A 15,291-nucleotide genomic window follows, 5' to 3' on the forward strand; every position below is an offset into this window, starting at 1 on the left:
AATGTTTACGGCTTTAATGCAAAAGTTCTAATCCCAAAAAAAAATAGTCTAAAAAAGTTTCCCAAGTAACAAATATAAAAATCAGCATCAGATAAAAGTCCGGACGAGTTCGGAGTAGATGCACGTTCCACCACTTTTTATTGCACGAATCAACAGACGAGTGAGATCCTGCACAAAAGTGTTTTCAGCATCAAGAAAAAACAAAAACAAAAAACAAAACATACGATGTCAGAGAACTTGTATGATATTTACAATAGATGCATCACTATTACCACTTATACATTATGTACATATTAGTCTCTGGTTTACTAGGACAGTAGTTACAGAATGAAACCCCTACGCACACGTTACACTTCAGCTCTACAGGGAATTACAGTGCTTACAAAAACAACTGGCTGGACTACATTCACTCACACACATTAAGGTTAGGATGACGATCGTAACGGAGGAAGTCGCAGAACAGACCTCAGGACACGTCCCGTTCACGTGCCCTGGGAAAAATGAAAATGCTTAAAATAAAAAAATAAAAAAAGGTGCAGTTCAAAAACAACAAACAAACAAAAAAAAAAAGAAACCTGCTGTCGTGTGTGTTCAAGTCAAATCCTGCTTTTTTGGAGATGTAGAGGTCACAGAGAGAGAAAGAGAGAGAGAGAAAAAAAAAAGGGACAGCCGGTTAAAAACAAAATAAGGATCCAACGTTTTTTTTTTTTTAATAAACCAAAGTCAAATATCTGAAATGAAAGAAACGCCTGCAGCCTCAGCGTTAGTGAAAATCTTATAACCGACGAAAAGACAAACGAGTGGAATCAACCGTTCAAAACAACGGATAACGTCAGCGATGACTTCTGGGTAACGACGCAGCGTCTCGAGATTATTAACACGAATCATTACGAGTTCGGTCGAAGAGTTTTTTTTTCCCCCGTTCTTTTTGTTTGACCGACGCAAAACTTTCACCTGAGCCGACGACGGGACTTCAGATTGTTTCAGAGCTCCTCGGTACAACCGGCGGCAGGAGTCGGTATTGTTCTTCTCGTCCCTCGTTAAGACGCTTCGTCAAGTGAAAGCGTGAAAGAAAATGAGCGAAGGAATTAGCCAGTGTGTCATTAGCTTGTGTTTCAGTATCAAACAACAAGCGAGATGCAGTTTAGAGACTGAAAACCTCCTGAGGATTAAAAAAAAAAAACAAAGGCTGAGGTCTTGAGGCTGTTTCCAGACGTTCACTGAAGCTGGGCTCGTATGCGAGAACGCAAACGTCCGCGGATTCTCTGGAACGCTGACGTTTCTGACAGAGACAGATATCTCAGGACGAGGAGGAGGAGGAGGAGGAGCCTAACACGTGGAAGACGCAGACGAAGTGGTCGACACGGAAAAGACGAGATTCCAGAGAGTTTCGATGTGCTGTAAACAAAAAACCATGTGACTTCCACCGCGGAATTCGCACGCTCAGGCTCCACCCCCTTGTATTTCCTGTCGTCGCGAACGCAAAATAAAACGCGGTCGTCCGGACATTCTCCAGAGTTCGTGTCTGAAAACAGCTTCTCAAAACCTCGGCTCCAGATGAACGACTCAGTGATTTAAAAAAAACATTTGTAAGTACCGTGGTTTTCAGATAAATCAGTGGAAAGCACCTTAATGTTAGCACCAAACACTCAACGCAGGAAATGTTCACGAGATCCACCGTCATTCCTTCGTTTATCTGGATTAGTCGTTGAGCAGAAAATGTCAAAAACCTTTAAAACCTCCCAGTAGTGTTTTTTTTTTTTTTTTCCCCCCCCGCACGTTCAGTTCCTGGGTTTTTAACACTGATCCCTCGTTCTCCGGACGCGCAGGTAGATTAAAGGTTTGTCGCGCCATCGTTCAGCATCCTGATACAAAAATTTAAAAAAAAAATCAAATCTAAAAAAAGTGAAACTGAGCTAAAGCAAAAATAACAGGTTGTAAAAAAAAAAAAAAAAAAAAAAGTCTACGGTTAATTGTAACCTATGGCTACGATATTAAAGTAAGAGGTCATCTGAGGCCGATCCATAGTGTCTTGGTGTTTGATATTACATCTGGAATATATATATACTATATATAAAAATAAAAACCATCCATTTGGCAACCTGTACGATGTCTCACAATATTCCAGTAATTATAATTTTGGTCTTCGATAAACACATATATAGATATAGCTATAAAACTCTGCCGTTCAAGATCGTCCACGTGGAGCGAGGGGAGGCGGCGGCGGCCGAGATTCAAGTGAGTGGACAGCGTCACCAGCGGAAACCAACTGGTTCCTCGCGTCGGTTTGAAAACTGAATCAGAACAAAGACAACTAAATAAAATAAAATAAGAAAAGGCAGTTTGGTTGGTGGAAGAGTTAGAGTCCACTGTCCGCAGCTTCCTGACCTGCGCTCGCTCTGCTGCTGCTGCTGCTTTGTGCTTCACCGCAGACAAGTTCAAATAAAAACCTGAAAATGGTTAAAGATGAAACGAAGAGGAGCTGGAGCGGCGGAGCTGGAGGTCGTTGCCGAGCGTGTGAGATATAAGCGGCTTTCCCTGACGACGAAGATGTACAGTGCCTTGGTTTTTGTGATCTTGAAGACAGCATAACGAGGGGTTTATATTTGTTTATAACGAGGGAAGAGTCAGAGTCTGGTTTGGTGTTTTGGCTCTCTGAGGGGTCAAAGGTCGCTTCAGGCCTCCGCTGCTTTCCTCTTAGAGCCCTTTGTTTTGGCCTCGGCTCCATCTGCCTTCCTGGAGCCTTTAGGAGGACGACCGGTGACGGCGGCGGCGGTGGGGGTGGTGGCGGTCGATGCCTCCGAGTTGATGCCCTGGTCCTGGTTGTCTGTTCCCTCCAGCTCCTCGTGCTCCAAACAGCACAGCTGCCCTGTGGGAGGCCACGGGCGCAGCGCCCCCTCCTGGTGAGCCTTGCAGAAGGAGTTTGGGCAGAGCTGACAGAAAGCGTCCGAGTTTTTCCCGCAGACGTCACAATGGTGCCAGGGGCAGTCCCAGCGGCCTGCAGGGAGAAGGACAGAGACCATAAGTTAAGAACATACGACTTTGACAAACGATTATCGTCATCATCCATGAATCAGCTGATTATTAGTCATTAAAGTAACAAAGAGTCTGAAAACCCAAAGATAATGAATTTACTCTCACGTTATAAAGAAAAGCAGCTAAAACCAGATTTATAATAAAGAAAACTATTAAAATAGTAACTGCTCCATTTTTTGGTCAATCTTCTAAAAACAAACTAAAATTCCTTGAATTCCTAAAAATGTAAATGTTGTAATTTTACCTTTGAGTAAGTATTTAACTAAAAACATCCTGTGAACAAGTGATTCCTGATCTGTTCATCTTCACTTAACAAAGAAATTAAAATGACTCTCCGGCCGTGTTCCCGGTTAAAGGTGGTTACTACCCGTGTTAATAATCTACGTGGCGGCAGCGCGTCAGGCGTCTCTTACCGAAGGGCCTCTTGGTGAGGTTCAGGCAGGACAGGTGATAAGCTTTGGTGCAGATCTTCTTGCCGCAGAGCACCAGCTGACCTCCGTCTCCGCAGCGGAAACACTCGTCCTCTGACTTTTTCTTTCCCTCGCTTTTCCTCTTCTTATACTTTCTCTTCAACCTCTTTGCTTTTGGCTCGGCTGTTTGGCCGTTGGAGTTCTGTGGATCAGATGGAATCGACGTGAGCAAGAACAAACTTCTGCATCTCTATAAAAATGCATAAACATTCTTTAATTAAGGCCGTAATTATTCTGTGATTAGACTTTCACTGGAACCTGGTCGTTTGGAAATTGCAGCTCTGATAACAAAGCTCACCTTAGGACGATCACCGAGGAAACCGCTGCAGTTCGGGGCGTCACAGCGACAGACGGTCTTCTCGTTGCCGAGGCAGTCCAGGTTGTAGTTGAAGGTCAACTCGGTCCCTGTGAACAAGAGAAATTATAAAATAAAACAAAAGGATTTTCTTTTTTTTTTTTTCGCACATCTTTTCTGCATCGTTCATTCTGTGAAATTAAAAGTTTTCATATCAGCGAACATAAACATTGATTTAAAAATGATTCTTCAGAATGAGTAACAGGAGCCTGTGGATAAATAAATAAATCCTCCTGATCGTCACTTTGTGGCTCGTCTCACCTGCTGGGATGTCGCGGACAGCGAACAGGCCGACTCGCGTGTCGCCGTTCACCGTCCACTTTTGCGTCTCACAGTTGGGCTGACAGCTGTGGTTCATGAAGCGAGAGTAGTTTCCCTTTGGTCCCGCGTCGATGATCCGATCCTTGAAAAACCAAAAGATGGAGTTAGTTCACTTTACTTATCAATGATTCATTACACGATTAAAACCTGAGATGTTCTGTTACCACAGCATCAACATTCAGATATTTCAATTAGGACCAAGAGCAGATCCTCAGATATTTGTCGTACTGAATTCTGTAATTTTCGTTTTCTGTTACGTAACATTCCCGATGCAACATCATGTCACTGCTTTAGCTCCCAGAGGAAACAGAACTCTGACACCACGCGCCGGGATTTAGAGCAACATGTGGCGGGTGCTGACCTTGTCGATGGTGAGCATGTAGAAGTCAGTGATGTTGTTTTCGTGGGCGTACTTGATCCTCGCCCTGCACTCCTCCTCGTCGATCAGCTCGCCAATATACTCGTTCACAAACTCGCCCTGTTGGAGACGAGCAACCATCAGAACACGTTCACACCTTTTTAATTATTTGATCAGGAGAAGAATCAGAATTTAAAATTGAATTTAAACTTCAGAAATGTTTCTTAAATATGAAAATGATAAATTAGATATTTTTGTAACCCAGTAAAAAAAAGTGGGATATTTTACTTTTCATCTGGTCGAGAAATTCAACAATAGTAAAAATATTTTTTCCATTAGAGAGTTTAAATTTCTTCTCACTTGATTCAGGTTGTTATTTTAAGTGACACATGAAATCAAAAAAACTGAAATACTAACTTTTGTTTTATAAATCAAAACACACACATGGAGGACATGTCCTGCGTTTCCCTCCCTCTCACCTTCTTGATGTCCCGCAGGGCGACCAGGCCCCAGCCCTTCCCGGGTGTCTTGATGATCTTGGTCTCGGGGTAAAGACGTTTGGTGAAGTCCTGGTTACAGCAACGCTCGCCGTTGGGACACACCTGAGGGTGGCACTCGTACTGCAGCATGCGGTTCAGACACTCGGACTCGAACCCGCACGGCCTCTCGTCCGTCGGCTTACAGTTGCACTTGGGGATCTCGGAGATGTCTGCGGTGTAGACCTGAACTTTGCCGAAGGGTTTGTTGACCTGTCGGAGAAAGAGGATTTAGTGAAACATCAATAACAGTGAATTTTGTTTTTAATTCACGCTTCACATCAATTCTAGAAAAAGATCAAAATAAATTAATAGTTTTATCGGTAAAATCTTCAAACTTCAACAGAGACAGAAACACAGGACGTCCCACCTTGATAAACTTGTATGGCGGCGGTTTTCGACTGTTCTCTTGAGCTTCCTTTGCCTCTCGTTTCATTTTGATCTCCTTGAATCGAGCTTCAGCCTCCAACAGAGCTGAGGAAACAAAAAAAACGTAAAAAATCAGATTTCATCTCATCTGTGGAAACATTAATGGAGAAACAACCTCCTCCATGAGTTTCATTGACTAGAGAACTGATTTAGAAGCTCTACCGTTCTTAAAGACTTTTCCGATTCCCGTCCTCTGGTGCTTGCTGCCTCGGTCTCCCTCCATGTAGGGAAACACTCGGCCCTGGTGAGTCCAGAAGTAATCCTTGGATCCGAAAAAGAAGACAGGAAACTCTCCGATCTCATGGCGAAGGTGCTGGATGTTGGTAGGGATGTTCCTCGGGTGATAGATCTCAGCAGGCCACCACCTGAAGAGAAGACGCAGCAGAATGAGATGTTGAGGCTACAGAATATTTTGGAATTAGTCGTCTTAAAAACTAACAGCAACTTCTATCACCTGTATGTTCCTAGTTTGACCCAGATGATGTCCCTGTACTTGGGTTTCTTCCCGGCTCTGCAGTCATTGCAGAACCAGCTCCCATCAGGCATTGCGATGTTCAGACAGTCGGGGTGAAAAGCTGCGGGACAGGACTCGCAGCACAGCAGCTGTCCCCCTGCAACACAAGGAGAAATCCCATTAAACCTGGAAGACGTTATTGATGGGTGGGACATTACGAGTCAGCAGCAGTAAAACTATCGAGTGATTTACACTGGAGTCTGCTGCACGATGGTGATAAACACAAACAAGTGTAAATGTGTAGTCACATACACAATCATCCCTCGCAGTGTTTTTGTTTGTGTGTTGCATTTCAGTATCACGAGACACTAATTAAAAAAACTGTCTCTGGAGAAAAGGCTTTTATTTTTTAAATGAAAACTGACTCAGGAACTGTTCAGTGTTTCTCCAGTTCAGCTTCAGAACTGTTTGCTGTGCTAAGATGATTTCCCAACAACACGTAACGGACATTAAGGAGATGTTATTCATATTTAAACAACACTATGCTGCTGTAGAAGGAAATCTACAACCTGTTAACTTCACATAACTCTTTCTGTAAAGCGATTCAGTCATAAACAGTAGGGACTGTGGCAGTGTTTGACAGAACTGGTCCAATTTGATCTGTTAAACTACTAAAAGAAATAAACTTATGAATAAAACATCAACATTCAAGGATTTAAAAAAAAGCAGAGGCACAATTAAACACTGCATTATCGCCACGGTCAGATTTTTCTCTCACTCATCGCTCGTTCAGTATAAATGTAATAGATGTAATTTGGTTATAGCAGAACTATAGAGACTGTTGTGGTTACATGCCTGGTTGGACAAGTAGTTAATATATTATTATGTAGCTGCTGGTGATAAAAAAAAATTTAAAAAGTAGACTCAAACCTTTGGAGCAGACGAAACACCAGCTGACGTTGACGTGACTGTGGTGGCTGTAGCCCTTCTTGGCGTTGAAGTGGTTGGTGCAGATGATGGCGGTGTTGGTGATCATCTCACTGCCGGCTGCCACGCACAGGTCACCGATGTGGTACGCCACCGGGCAGCGCAGGCAACGCATTAACCTACCTGCGACACGGAGAGCGAGACAAAGAGGTTACACGGACACAAGAGCACATCACAGAGAAACCTGGTTACCGAAGCACTTCTGGATGGACTCCTTATGAATGAAGGAAGTCTACGCAATGTTGTCAACAGATCAAATATCGTAAACGCAACCGATGACAGAAGAAACAAAGAGAAACCGCCTACGAGTTCAAGGCTGCAGAGAAGTTCTTGAAGTGTTTGCTCACAGCAGCGTGGAAGAAAAACTTTCTACAAGTCCATTATATTTCATAAGATCACCTCTTTCTCATTTCATGCTTCAAGCAACACTGTTAATGATCAGACCCTCTGCTGAAACTTTATACGTCAAGTCCACATTCAGTAGGTGACCTTGAGCAAAATATTTCTCTGATGCTTCTACTGTGACTGACGTACATTTGATTTCTCTTGATCAGTCCCCAAATGAAAAGGAATCTGTAAACAATAGCGTGCAGTGTTTGACGTCCTCACCCTTGGTGGACTTGTGCTTGGCGCGGCAGCCGTAGTGGCAGCTCAGGCAGGTGTGGAGTGGGCAGCGGAAGCCCTTGTTGTCGAACAGAGTTAGGGGGTTGAGGCGGACGCACGCCTCGTGGTAAAACTTGCCGCAGTGCAGGACGTGGCAGCGAAGCAGCTTGCCCTCTGACTGCTTACAGGTGAAACACGAGTGAATTCCTGAGAAGAGCGGTGAGGAGGGAAATGAAATGTAAAGCAGCAGCAAGAATGATTGATTGATTCATGTCGTGTTACAGTAACGAGCCGGTGGCCGTTTCTCAGACTGAATGTGAAGTTCTCACCTGTGCTGCACTCCTGACACAGCAGCTTGTCGTCGGGTTTGAAGGACAGACCCAGACAGTGGAGGTGAAACATGCCACAACATTGTCCCTCACAGGGCAGCAGGTCCTCACCAGCCTGCTCACACATCTGTAGGGACAAACGAACAAGGACACGTCAAAACATGACGATGCCGAGAACGAGAGGAATGATATCACACAATAACAGTACATGGATATAAAAAGAATTATGGCGACTTGATTCAAACAAAACTTTTCTGCTCAGTTAAATGGGAAACACATCTTACTAATGAATGTGTCTTTTGTAACTTTACCGTTTGAATTAAAATCATGAAAAGTCAAATACTGAAAACACAGACCACGACAAAGACGCTTTGTTCTTAACCAGCTGCTTCTTTTTAAATATCTTTGTGCAGCCATCACAGATGTATTCTGATGCAACTGATGTTTTACCATCTGAACAGACCTACCTGGCAGACAAATTCTTTCTTCCGTTCGCCCTTTTTTGTCCCGTCCAAGCTGTCGCTCGGAGAATCAGGACGCCCTTCACTCCCAGAGCCCTGAAACAAACAGCGTGTGAGGAACTTTGTACAAGACGATGGGGTCTGAACAGCACATGAACAGTTTCTTTCATTTGTGCTTCATGGAGGAAACCGATCTGCTACTGTGGCATTTTTACAATAAGAGTTCTGTCAACAAGCGGGAAAAGAAGCGGAGCATTTTAAAGAAACCTACAGTTCTGTTCTCTAATGCTTGAGGACTTGGAACGTTGATAATAAGCTTGTGTAAGGTAAGATAAGACAAAAACCCCCCAGAGGTCATTTCCTCTCACCTCGGGGTCAGGACACGGGGAGGCCCTTCTCTTCTTCGTCTTGGCAGGTGTGGCCTGGTTCTCTCCATCCTGTTTCCTTTTCCTCCTGCGCTTTGGTTTCTCTGCCTCTTGATCATCTGCGCACAGTCAAGATGTTCAAACTATAATTAGCAGATGCTGCAGCGGCCACGAAGAGGTCACTAAGAAGAGTGAGGCCACAGAACAAAGCACAGAGGTGTGAACGTTAAAGAGGCGTTCGGCGCTGTAGCTTGTCGAGAGTGAGTTGTTTACCAGCCAGAGGATCTTTTGACTTTTTCTGTCGTCTCTTGGTTTCTTTCACTTCTACGTCAGTTTTCTTCGTTCTTCTTCGCTTTTTTTCCGTTCCCTCTGAAGTCGAGGCCTGAGGACGTAAAATCTTGTTCAGCGTAGACATAATAAACAAGGAAATCCAAACGCTCAAACAGTCTTTTGTATCCATTGTGATTGTCAGCCATTGATTCAAAAAGCAAATAATTGAATATCTGAGTGAGGTTTTTTTTTAATGTCATCCTTTACTTTTCAAGAACAAGTGAAGTTTTGTATCCGACGAGATCAAACAACATTTACACAAACCTGTTTTTCAGCATCTTTGCTCATTTTGCGTCTCTTAGGCTGCTGATCCTTGTCCGCTGCGGAGTCCATTAGCTTCCTTTTAGGCGTCTTCTTTGGCTCCTTCTTAACTGGAGACAGTCGAGAAGAAAAATATTAATCATCTTAATTTGGTTGAGAATCAGACAATTTTTATATTAGTTCTAACAACATATTCAGGGTTTTTTTTAGAGCCCGGGTGGATTTAAAAGCTTTTTCCACACCATGAAGAAAAACAAAAGATAAAGTGTCACACTCAGCTTAGCTTCAGAAAGAAACAGATCTGTCTCCTGAGCTTCGGTTCACTTACATAAGACCAGCTCCACCTTTGTGTTTTAGAATCACAGCATAAAAGAAATTTCTGGCAAATGACTGACCTGAAGAATCGGTCGTCTGCTCTGCAGGAGTCTCTCTCTTTCGCCTTCTCTTCACTTTGTCAACTACAACAACAAAAAGGCTCTTTTCAAATTAAATTAATTTGACACGTCCCCATGATTAATCACTTTTCTCACATTCAAGCACAGATGAGAATAAAAACAAGTGTTACAAGTACTGTTATTAAAAGTGATTATCAAAGCAAATGGGAAACAGCATTATGGATAAATTCTGTGTCTCTAAAGCTTCAGTGCTCTTAAGTACAGCTTTCCTGGGTCTCGCGTTCTCACATCATGAATTTCCCCTTGCTCACCAATCAGGAATGAAAACTCTTGAACACACAGGCCACATTTAGTGATGAATTCTACAACAATCCGCCCACATCACTACTTTATTGGCCACATATGGCAATTTAAAGCATGAGATAAAAACACAGACCAGCCGAGAACGGATTTAACCAACGCTTGATTGATGGCGAGAGTTGATCCGCCACCCGGGTTTTAACTTTCAACCAACCTGGAACTGAAACTGGGGGCGAGACATGTTCTGAAGAATCATCTGTTGGAGACACCAGCTTTGATTTCCTTTTCCTCACGGGGTCGGAAGATTTCTCCACTGCAGATTTTTTCCGTCTCCTCACCGTCTTGGTTGGAGACGGCGTCTGTTTGGGTCGTCTCTTTTTCTTCTGAGGTACGACTGGATTATCTGGTTCAGAAGAAATGGGACCCTGCAAGGAAAACAGATGAACTTCATGATGCCATCCACTGTTTAAGATCTGCTCAGGCTGTTAAAGTGTGATCATAGTTTGATTTTATTAGAGTTTTATAAATGTTTTACTCCAATGTTCTTAGTATTTTCTAGATTTCTTTGCAGAATTTACAAATATTTGATTATATTCCAAATTAAAACATATAGACTCTGTTCATAACCTGGTATTAACTTGCGTCTTGACTTAAACCACAAGTGGACAGGTTTCAGTACGTCAGCTCAAGCTTCTCCATGTGTCTCAATTGACATATTAAAATATTACATTTATGATTCATAGATTTCTTACTTTCCAAAATTCAAGCTCTGCAAAAAATATAAATAAATGTTTTTGTTGATAAATTATTCATCCGGACAATAGCCAAAGTAGAAAGTCCCACAACTCTCTGATGTCACTTTCTCCATTATGATGATCTGCCACTTTTCTTATCGTTAGTTTCAGCCTGAGTAGGAAACCTGCAACAAGATTCTCTAACATAATCTGCAAGAAAGCAGCTTAAAAAATATGTATGAAACAACAACATCTGTGGGTATTTACCAGCACGGAGGGCAGATCTGGGCTCAGACGTGACACGGTTTCCTGGTGCATCTGGTCGCAGAGTTTTGGCTTCAGTTTCTCCAGGATCTGTGGGTTCAGACGAGGCCCGTCGTCATCATACTGAAATGTGAAGTTCATCATGCGCTCATCCAGCGACATGCTGAAGGCCTCCTTGGCCTGAATGATGCCCATGTTCCACTGGGCCTGGAGTTTGCGGGGTACAGATGGAGCCGTCTGCAGGACACAGAGAAAGCAACAGGGTTACACGACAAGTTACTGTGATGGCTGAAAAAAAGATTCAGCGCTGGTCCTTCTGAGATCTAATTCGGCACCTGCATCTGGACTAACAACACCTCACGTATATGATGTCTTGTCATTGTGTTCCCTTCAACAGATATTTGTTTTTACACTGTGGGCTATATTTAGAAACAAGATTACAAAATTGACGAAGCATGAGGAAGCTGTGCGAGAGACGATTTGCCAACAAACATGTAAAGACTTGTACAATTAGTACAAGTAAGGTTCGTTAACTTGTTGGTGAAAAGCAGCAAAAACTTATAAAACTGGCTGATAGAAATACAAATTTAAAAAAATTTGATTGAGGAGAGAGAACATCCCCCATAGAGACAATAAGGAAGAAAAGATTTTTACCTTTTTGTGAATGTTGCAGGAGGCTGCCTGTTTGTTGCCCAGGCTGAGCTCCTGGAATTGATCCTCTCCAGTGAACGACACCATGTTCTTCTCAAAGATGTAGCCTCTCTCCGGGGCATCTCCAAAATACTGCACATGGTAAAGGAGGCCTGACCTGCTATTGGCTGCTAAAAACAAAACAAACCAGAAATATTGATTTAAATATTGGTATAAAAATGTGACTTTAAAAATAGAAATCTTGCCCACATACTAGCACAGACAATAACAGTGGTCATAATGTGCTTGTGACCAGATTGTTTAATTTCACAACAAATCACTTGAGTTTGAATGAAGCGGGTGGTTGTGAGCGGAACTCACCTTTCTGTTTGAAGTGATGGCTGAATTCTGGGTCTGTGGTCACCATGCAAGGCCACCAGGGGTAACCCGACACCTTCGTCCAAACCAAATCACCAACAGCAAAACGGATCAGAAAAGTAGACTTTGCTGTAGCCACCACCCTGACCTCTGGGATGAGATTGAGCTGGAGAAGAGAAAGAAGAAAAAGTCCGTCAACAGATAAGAATTTAAATAAATCAAGTTTCATTTCCACGTCTAAAATAAAAAATTTTTTTAACATGCTTTGTTGGACACAGGGATTTTTCTCTTTCGGGGAGACTCTGCAGCCCGACATTTACTTGCAAATCATTTTCTAAATCTATGAAATCCTTTTTTTTTGCACAAGTCATTATGAAATCAGATGTGCATTAGATGACGCTTAATATCATGTCAGCAAATAGTACATTATTGTGTTTTAAACCAGAATTAGCTGGACATACTGCAGTTTATTGTAATGTAATACAACACGCAAATACAAATTCTAGCTTTTAATCAAAATGAGGTAAAAAAGAAAAACCTTGTCAGCTGCTCCGGTTCCATCTGCAGCATTTGTGTGGTCCGCTTGCTCCAGAGGGATGAAAGAGGAGCTGTGGTTTAATTGAAGTTTTGGTTTGACAGGTCTCCCCCCCCTTTTCTTCACGTCCTGCCTCTTCTCGGGTCCAGATATTGTACCGTCGGTGGCGGTGGCCAAACTGGTCCCGTTGGCACAGCACGGTTCAAAGGGCGGCTGCTCTACCACCTGGGGCACTGTCACCTTCAGTTCAGATTCTGTATGGGGGGTGCAATTGTGCTGGTGGGTGCCGTTGGTGGCAGGGGCCTCAGCACCCTTCAGCATGGGAGGATCTGGAGCACAAAGCTTGGGCAGCGTGTCTTGGTCCCCGTTCAGCACACGGGAGGTGAGGTCTTTGAGCCTCTCGTGGTTGTTATGACTGTGGCCGGCCATCTTCTGGAGGACGCCGTCTTGTAGCGTGGCGGCCAGCTGGGCAGCAGCTTTGTCCATAAGCAGAGCAGGGTCACTGCTCATGTCCCCCCGACCTTTGCGTACGCTGAGGGACTCCGGCGGCTGCTTCATGCTGATGGGGTTGGCTGGTTCGGGCATCGAAGGCAGAGAGCTACCTTTAGTGTCCATCCCACCTCACCCCCTCCAGGCTCACTGAGCTGCACAACAGGGGACAGAGAAACTTCTCATTCCACAGGTTCAGTCACAAATCATTACCATCAGGCCACTTTCTCCACACTCTTCCTTTTTCCAATTCCTAAAGTGGGATTCTCGGATGTGAACTCTCTGATCACAACGTTACACATTCTACAAAATGGCAGAGAGAGAGCTGCACCTGTCACATAATGCTCCAGCTTGGGTGTTTTGCACGAGACAGTCTGAAACCACAATGGAACCGTGCAGTGAAACAACACTTGAAGCCTCAAACTTGCGTGAATGAGGTGAACCCGACCGAATCCAATGCACACGAACAAAACCTACCAGGCGGTAGGTGGAAAGCATCTTACCGGGACTAGTGGCCTCTCTCCCGGATAAAGGACTAGCTAGCTGCTAGCTGCAGACTGCGGTGGAGGAGAAAGCAGCCTGCAGCCTCCAGCGCATGCAGCGAATACCCGATGAGTGGGTGGCCGCGTAATCACCGCATCACCGGCGAGGAAAGCCGCGGAAATGGAAGCAGCTGACAAGTCGGTGTAAAGCTACTGGCGTGAGGATAATTGCTGGACTGACCCGGTCCATCCTGCTTGAGATAAAAGCTCACACGGCGCACGGCGATTCGTGTTGTGTTACTCGATTTAGTCGCATCGCATCAACAACACGGTTGAACTTATCCCCCCACCACCACCACCGACATGAGCATCTCGAGCTACTCAGCTCACCGACACATCCACCTCGCCAGCGGCCGCCCCGTAATGTCACGCATGAAATGGGCTCCGACTATAATCTGAAGCGGAAGCCACGATGTGCGGGGATTCCAGCTGCGGACGAGCGTTCAGCCCGAACTGCGTCTCCCCCCCCTCACCGCATCTCTGTCAGAGCTCCAGTCAGCCATTACGCCGCATTCCAGCAAATAGACAAAGCCGCCACTCGAACGCTAAATCCACTGAACCCACCCGCTAACTACCCTGCTAGCTTGAAGCTACTGGGTCGATAAATCACCGGGACGATCGCCGTGTGTCTGCGGCGGCTTGTTCGAAGTGTTTTCCTATTGTTTCACTAATATGCTCAGTTTGTAGGCGCCATGACAGCTCGTTTCAAAAAAAGGGCTAACCGTGCTAGCCGAAGCTAACCACCGTTCCATTGAAGCCCAGTCAAACTGCACTCTCAACGTTAGCACGGGTAGCTAGCTCGCTAGCTAGCAGCTCCTCTCTCGCTAAAATGGATGATGGGCCCGGACAAGTGTAGCCGAGCGGACCCTTGCCGGCTAAGAGCCCCGGGGGCTGACGGCCCCATGACGGTTGGTGTGCGGTTACCTGTCGAGGTCCTGTCGGTGGTTAGAGGGAGAAAGTGTCCGGACTCATCCCGTCACACGGAGCCTTTCATTCAGGTCGAGGCTGAAGCAGCTTGCGGGAAAATCAAACACTGCGGCCAACAGCGCGAAAAATACTCACTTCCGATTGGTCGGGAGCGAAGCGAGGATCCAACCGGTCCGTTCAAAAAACCAACCGCAGGAAGTGAGAGGCCCGGAGAGTCTTCATCATCTTCATCATCTTTATCATATTCCTCATCAGCTTCATCATCTTTATCATCATATTTATCAGCATCTTCATCATCTTCTTCATCATCATCTTCCTCATCATCTTCATCATCTTTATCATCATCTTCATCACCATCTTCATCATCTTTATCATCTTCTTCATGTTCATCTTCATCATCTTTATCATCATATTTATCAGCATCTTCATCATCTTCTTCCTCATCATCTTCATCATCTTTATCATCATCTTCATCATCATATTTATCATCATCTTCATCACCATCTTCATCATCATCTTCATCATCATATTTATCATCTTCATCACCATCTTCATCATCTTTATCATATTCATCATCATCTTCATCATCATATTCATCATCATCTTCATCATATTTATCATCATCTTCATCACCATCTTTATCATCTTCATCATCTTCATCACCATCTTCATCCTCTTTATCATATTCATCATTATATTTTATGATCATCTTCTTCGTCATCTTTATCATCATCTTCATCATCTTTATCATATTTATCATATTTATCATATTCATCATCATCTTCATCATATTTATCATCAT

At 44.0% G+C, this 15,291-nt stretch overlaps 1 protein-coding gene across 3 annotated transcripts; it reads right to left on the reverse strand.

The window, feature by feature from the left end:
* Window positions 1-112: 112 nt before the first annotated feature.
* On the reverse strand, window positions 113-14,620 carry nsd2 (nuclear receptor binding SET domain protein 2). Of its 3 annotated transcripts, none has more exons than XM_020106296.2 (23): window positions 14,487-14,620; window positions 12,535-13,175; window positions 12,000-12,162; window positions 11,643-11,806; window positions 10,992-11,225; window positions 10,205-10,415; window positions 9,691-9,753; window positions 9,299-9,405; window positions 8,978-9,086; window positions 8,708-8,823; window positions 8,346-8,435; window positions 7,879-8,005; window positions 7,556-7,756; window positions 6,890-7,069; window positions 5,960-6,116; window positions 5,668-5,870; window positions 5,447-5,550; window positions 5,020-5,289; window positions 4,544-4,660; window positions 4,123-4,264; window positions 3,805-3,911; window positions 3,450-3,648; window positions 113-2,998 (listed from the first exon to the last, which is right to left on the reverse strand). In XM_020106296.2, the coding sequence occupies exons 2-23, from the start codon at window positions 13,144-13,146 to the stop codon at window positions 2,676-2,678; spliced, it is 3,999 nt and encodes a 1,332-aa protein (XP_019961855.2). In that variant the 5' UTR covers window positions 13,147-13,175; window positions 14,487-14,620; the 3' UTR covers window positions 113-2,675. The 3 variants fall into 3 exon arrangements, with proteins under 3 accessions (XP_019961855.2, XP_019961854.2, XP_069391650.1); XM_020106295.2 differs by having other exon boundaries at window positions 11,643-11,809; XM_069535549.1 differs by lacking the exon at window positions 14,487-14,620 and adding an exon at window positions 13,524-13,658 and having other exon boundaries at window positions 11,643-11,809.
* Between the last annotated feature and the right edge of the window lie 671 nt (window positions 14,621-15,291).

Source organism: Paralichthys olivaceus, chromosome 12 (genome assembly GCF_024713975.1).
Source record: "Paralichthys olivaceus isolate ysfri-2021 chromosome 12, ASM2471397v2, whole genome shotgun sequence".
Taxonomy (NCBI): domain Eukaryota; kingdom Metazoa; phylum Chordata; class Actinopteri; order Pleuronectiformes; family Paralichthyidae; genus Paralichthys; species Paralichthys olivaceus.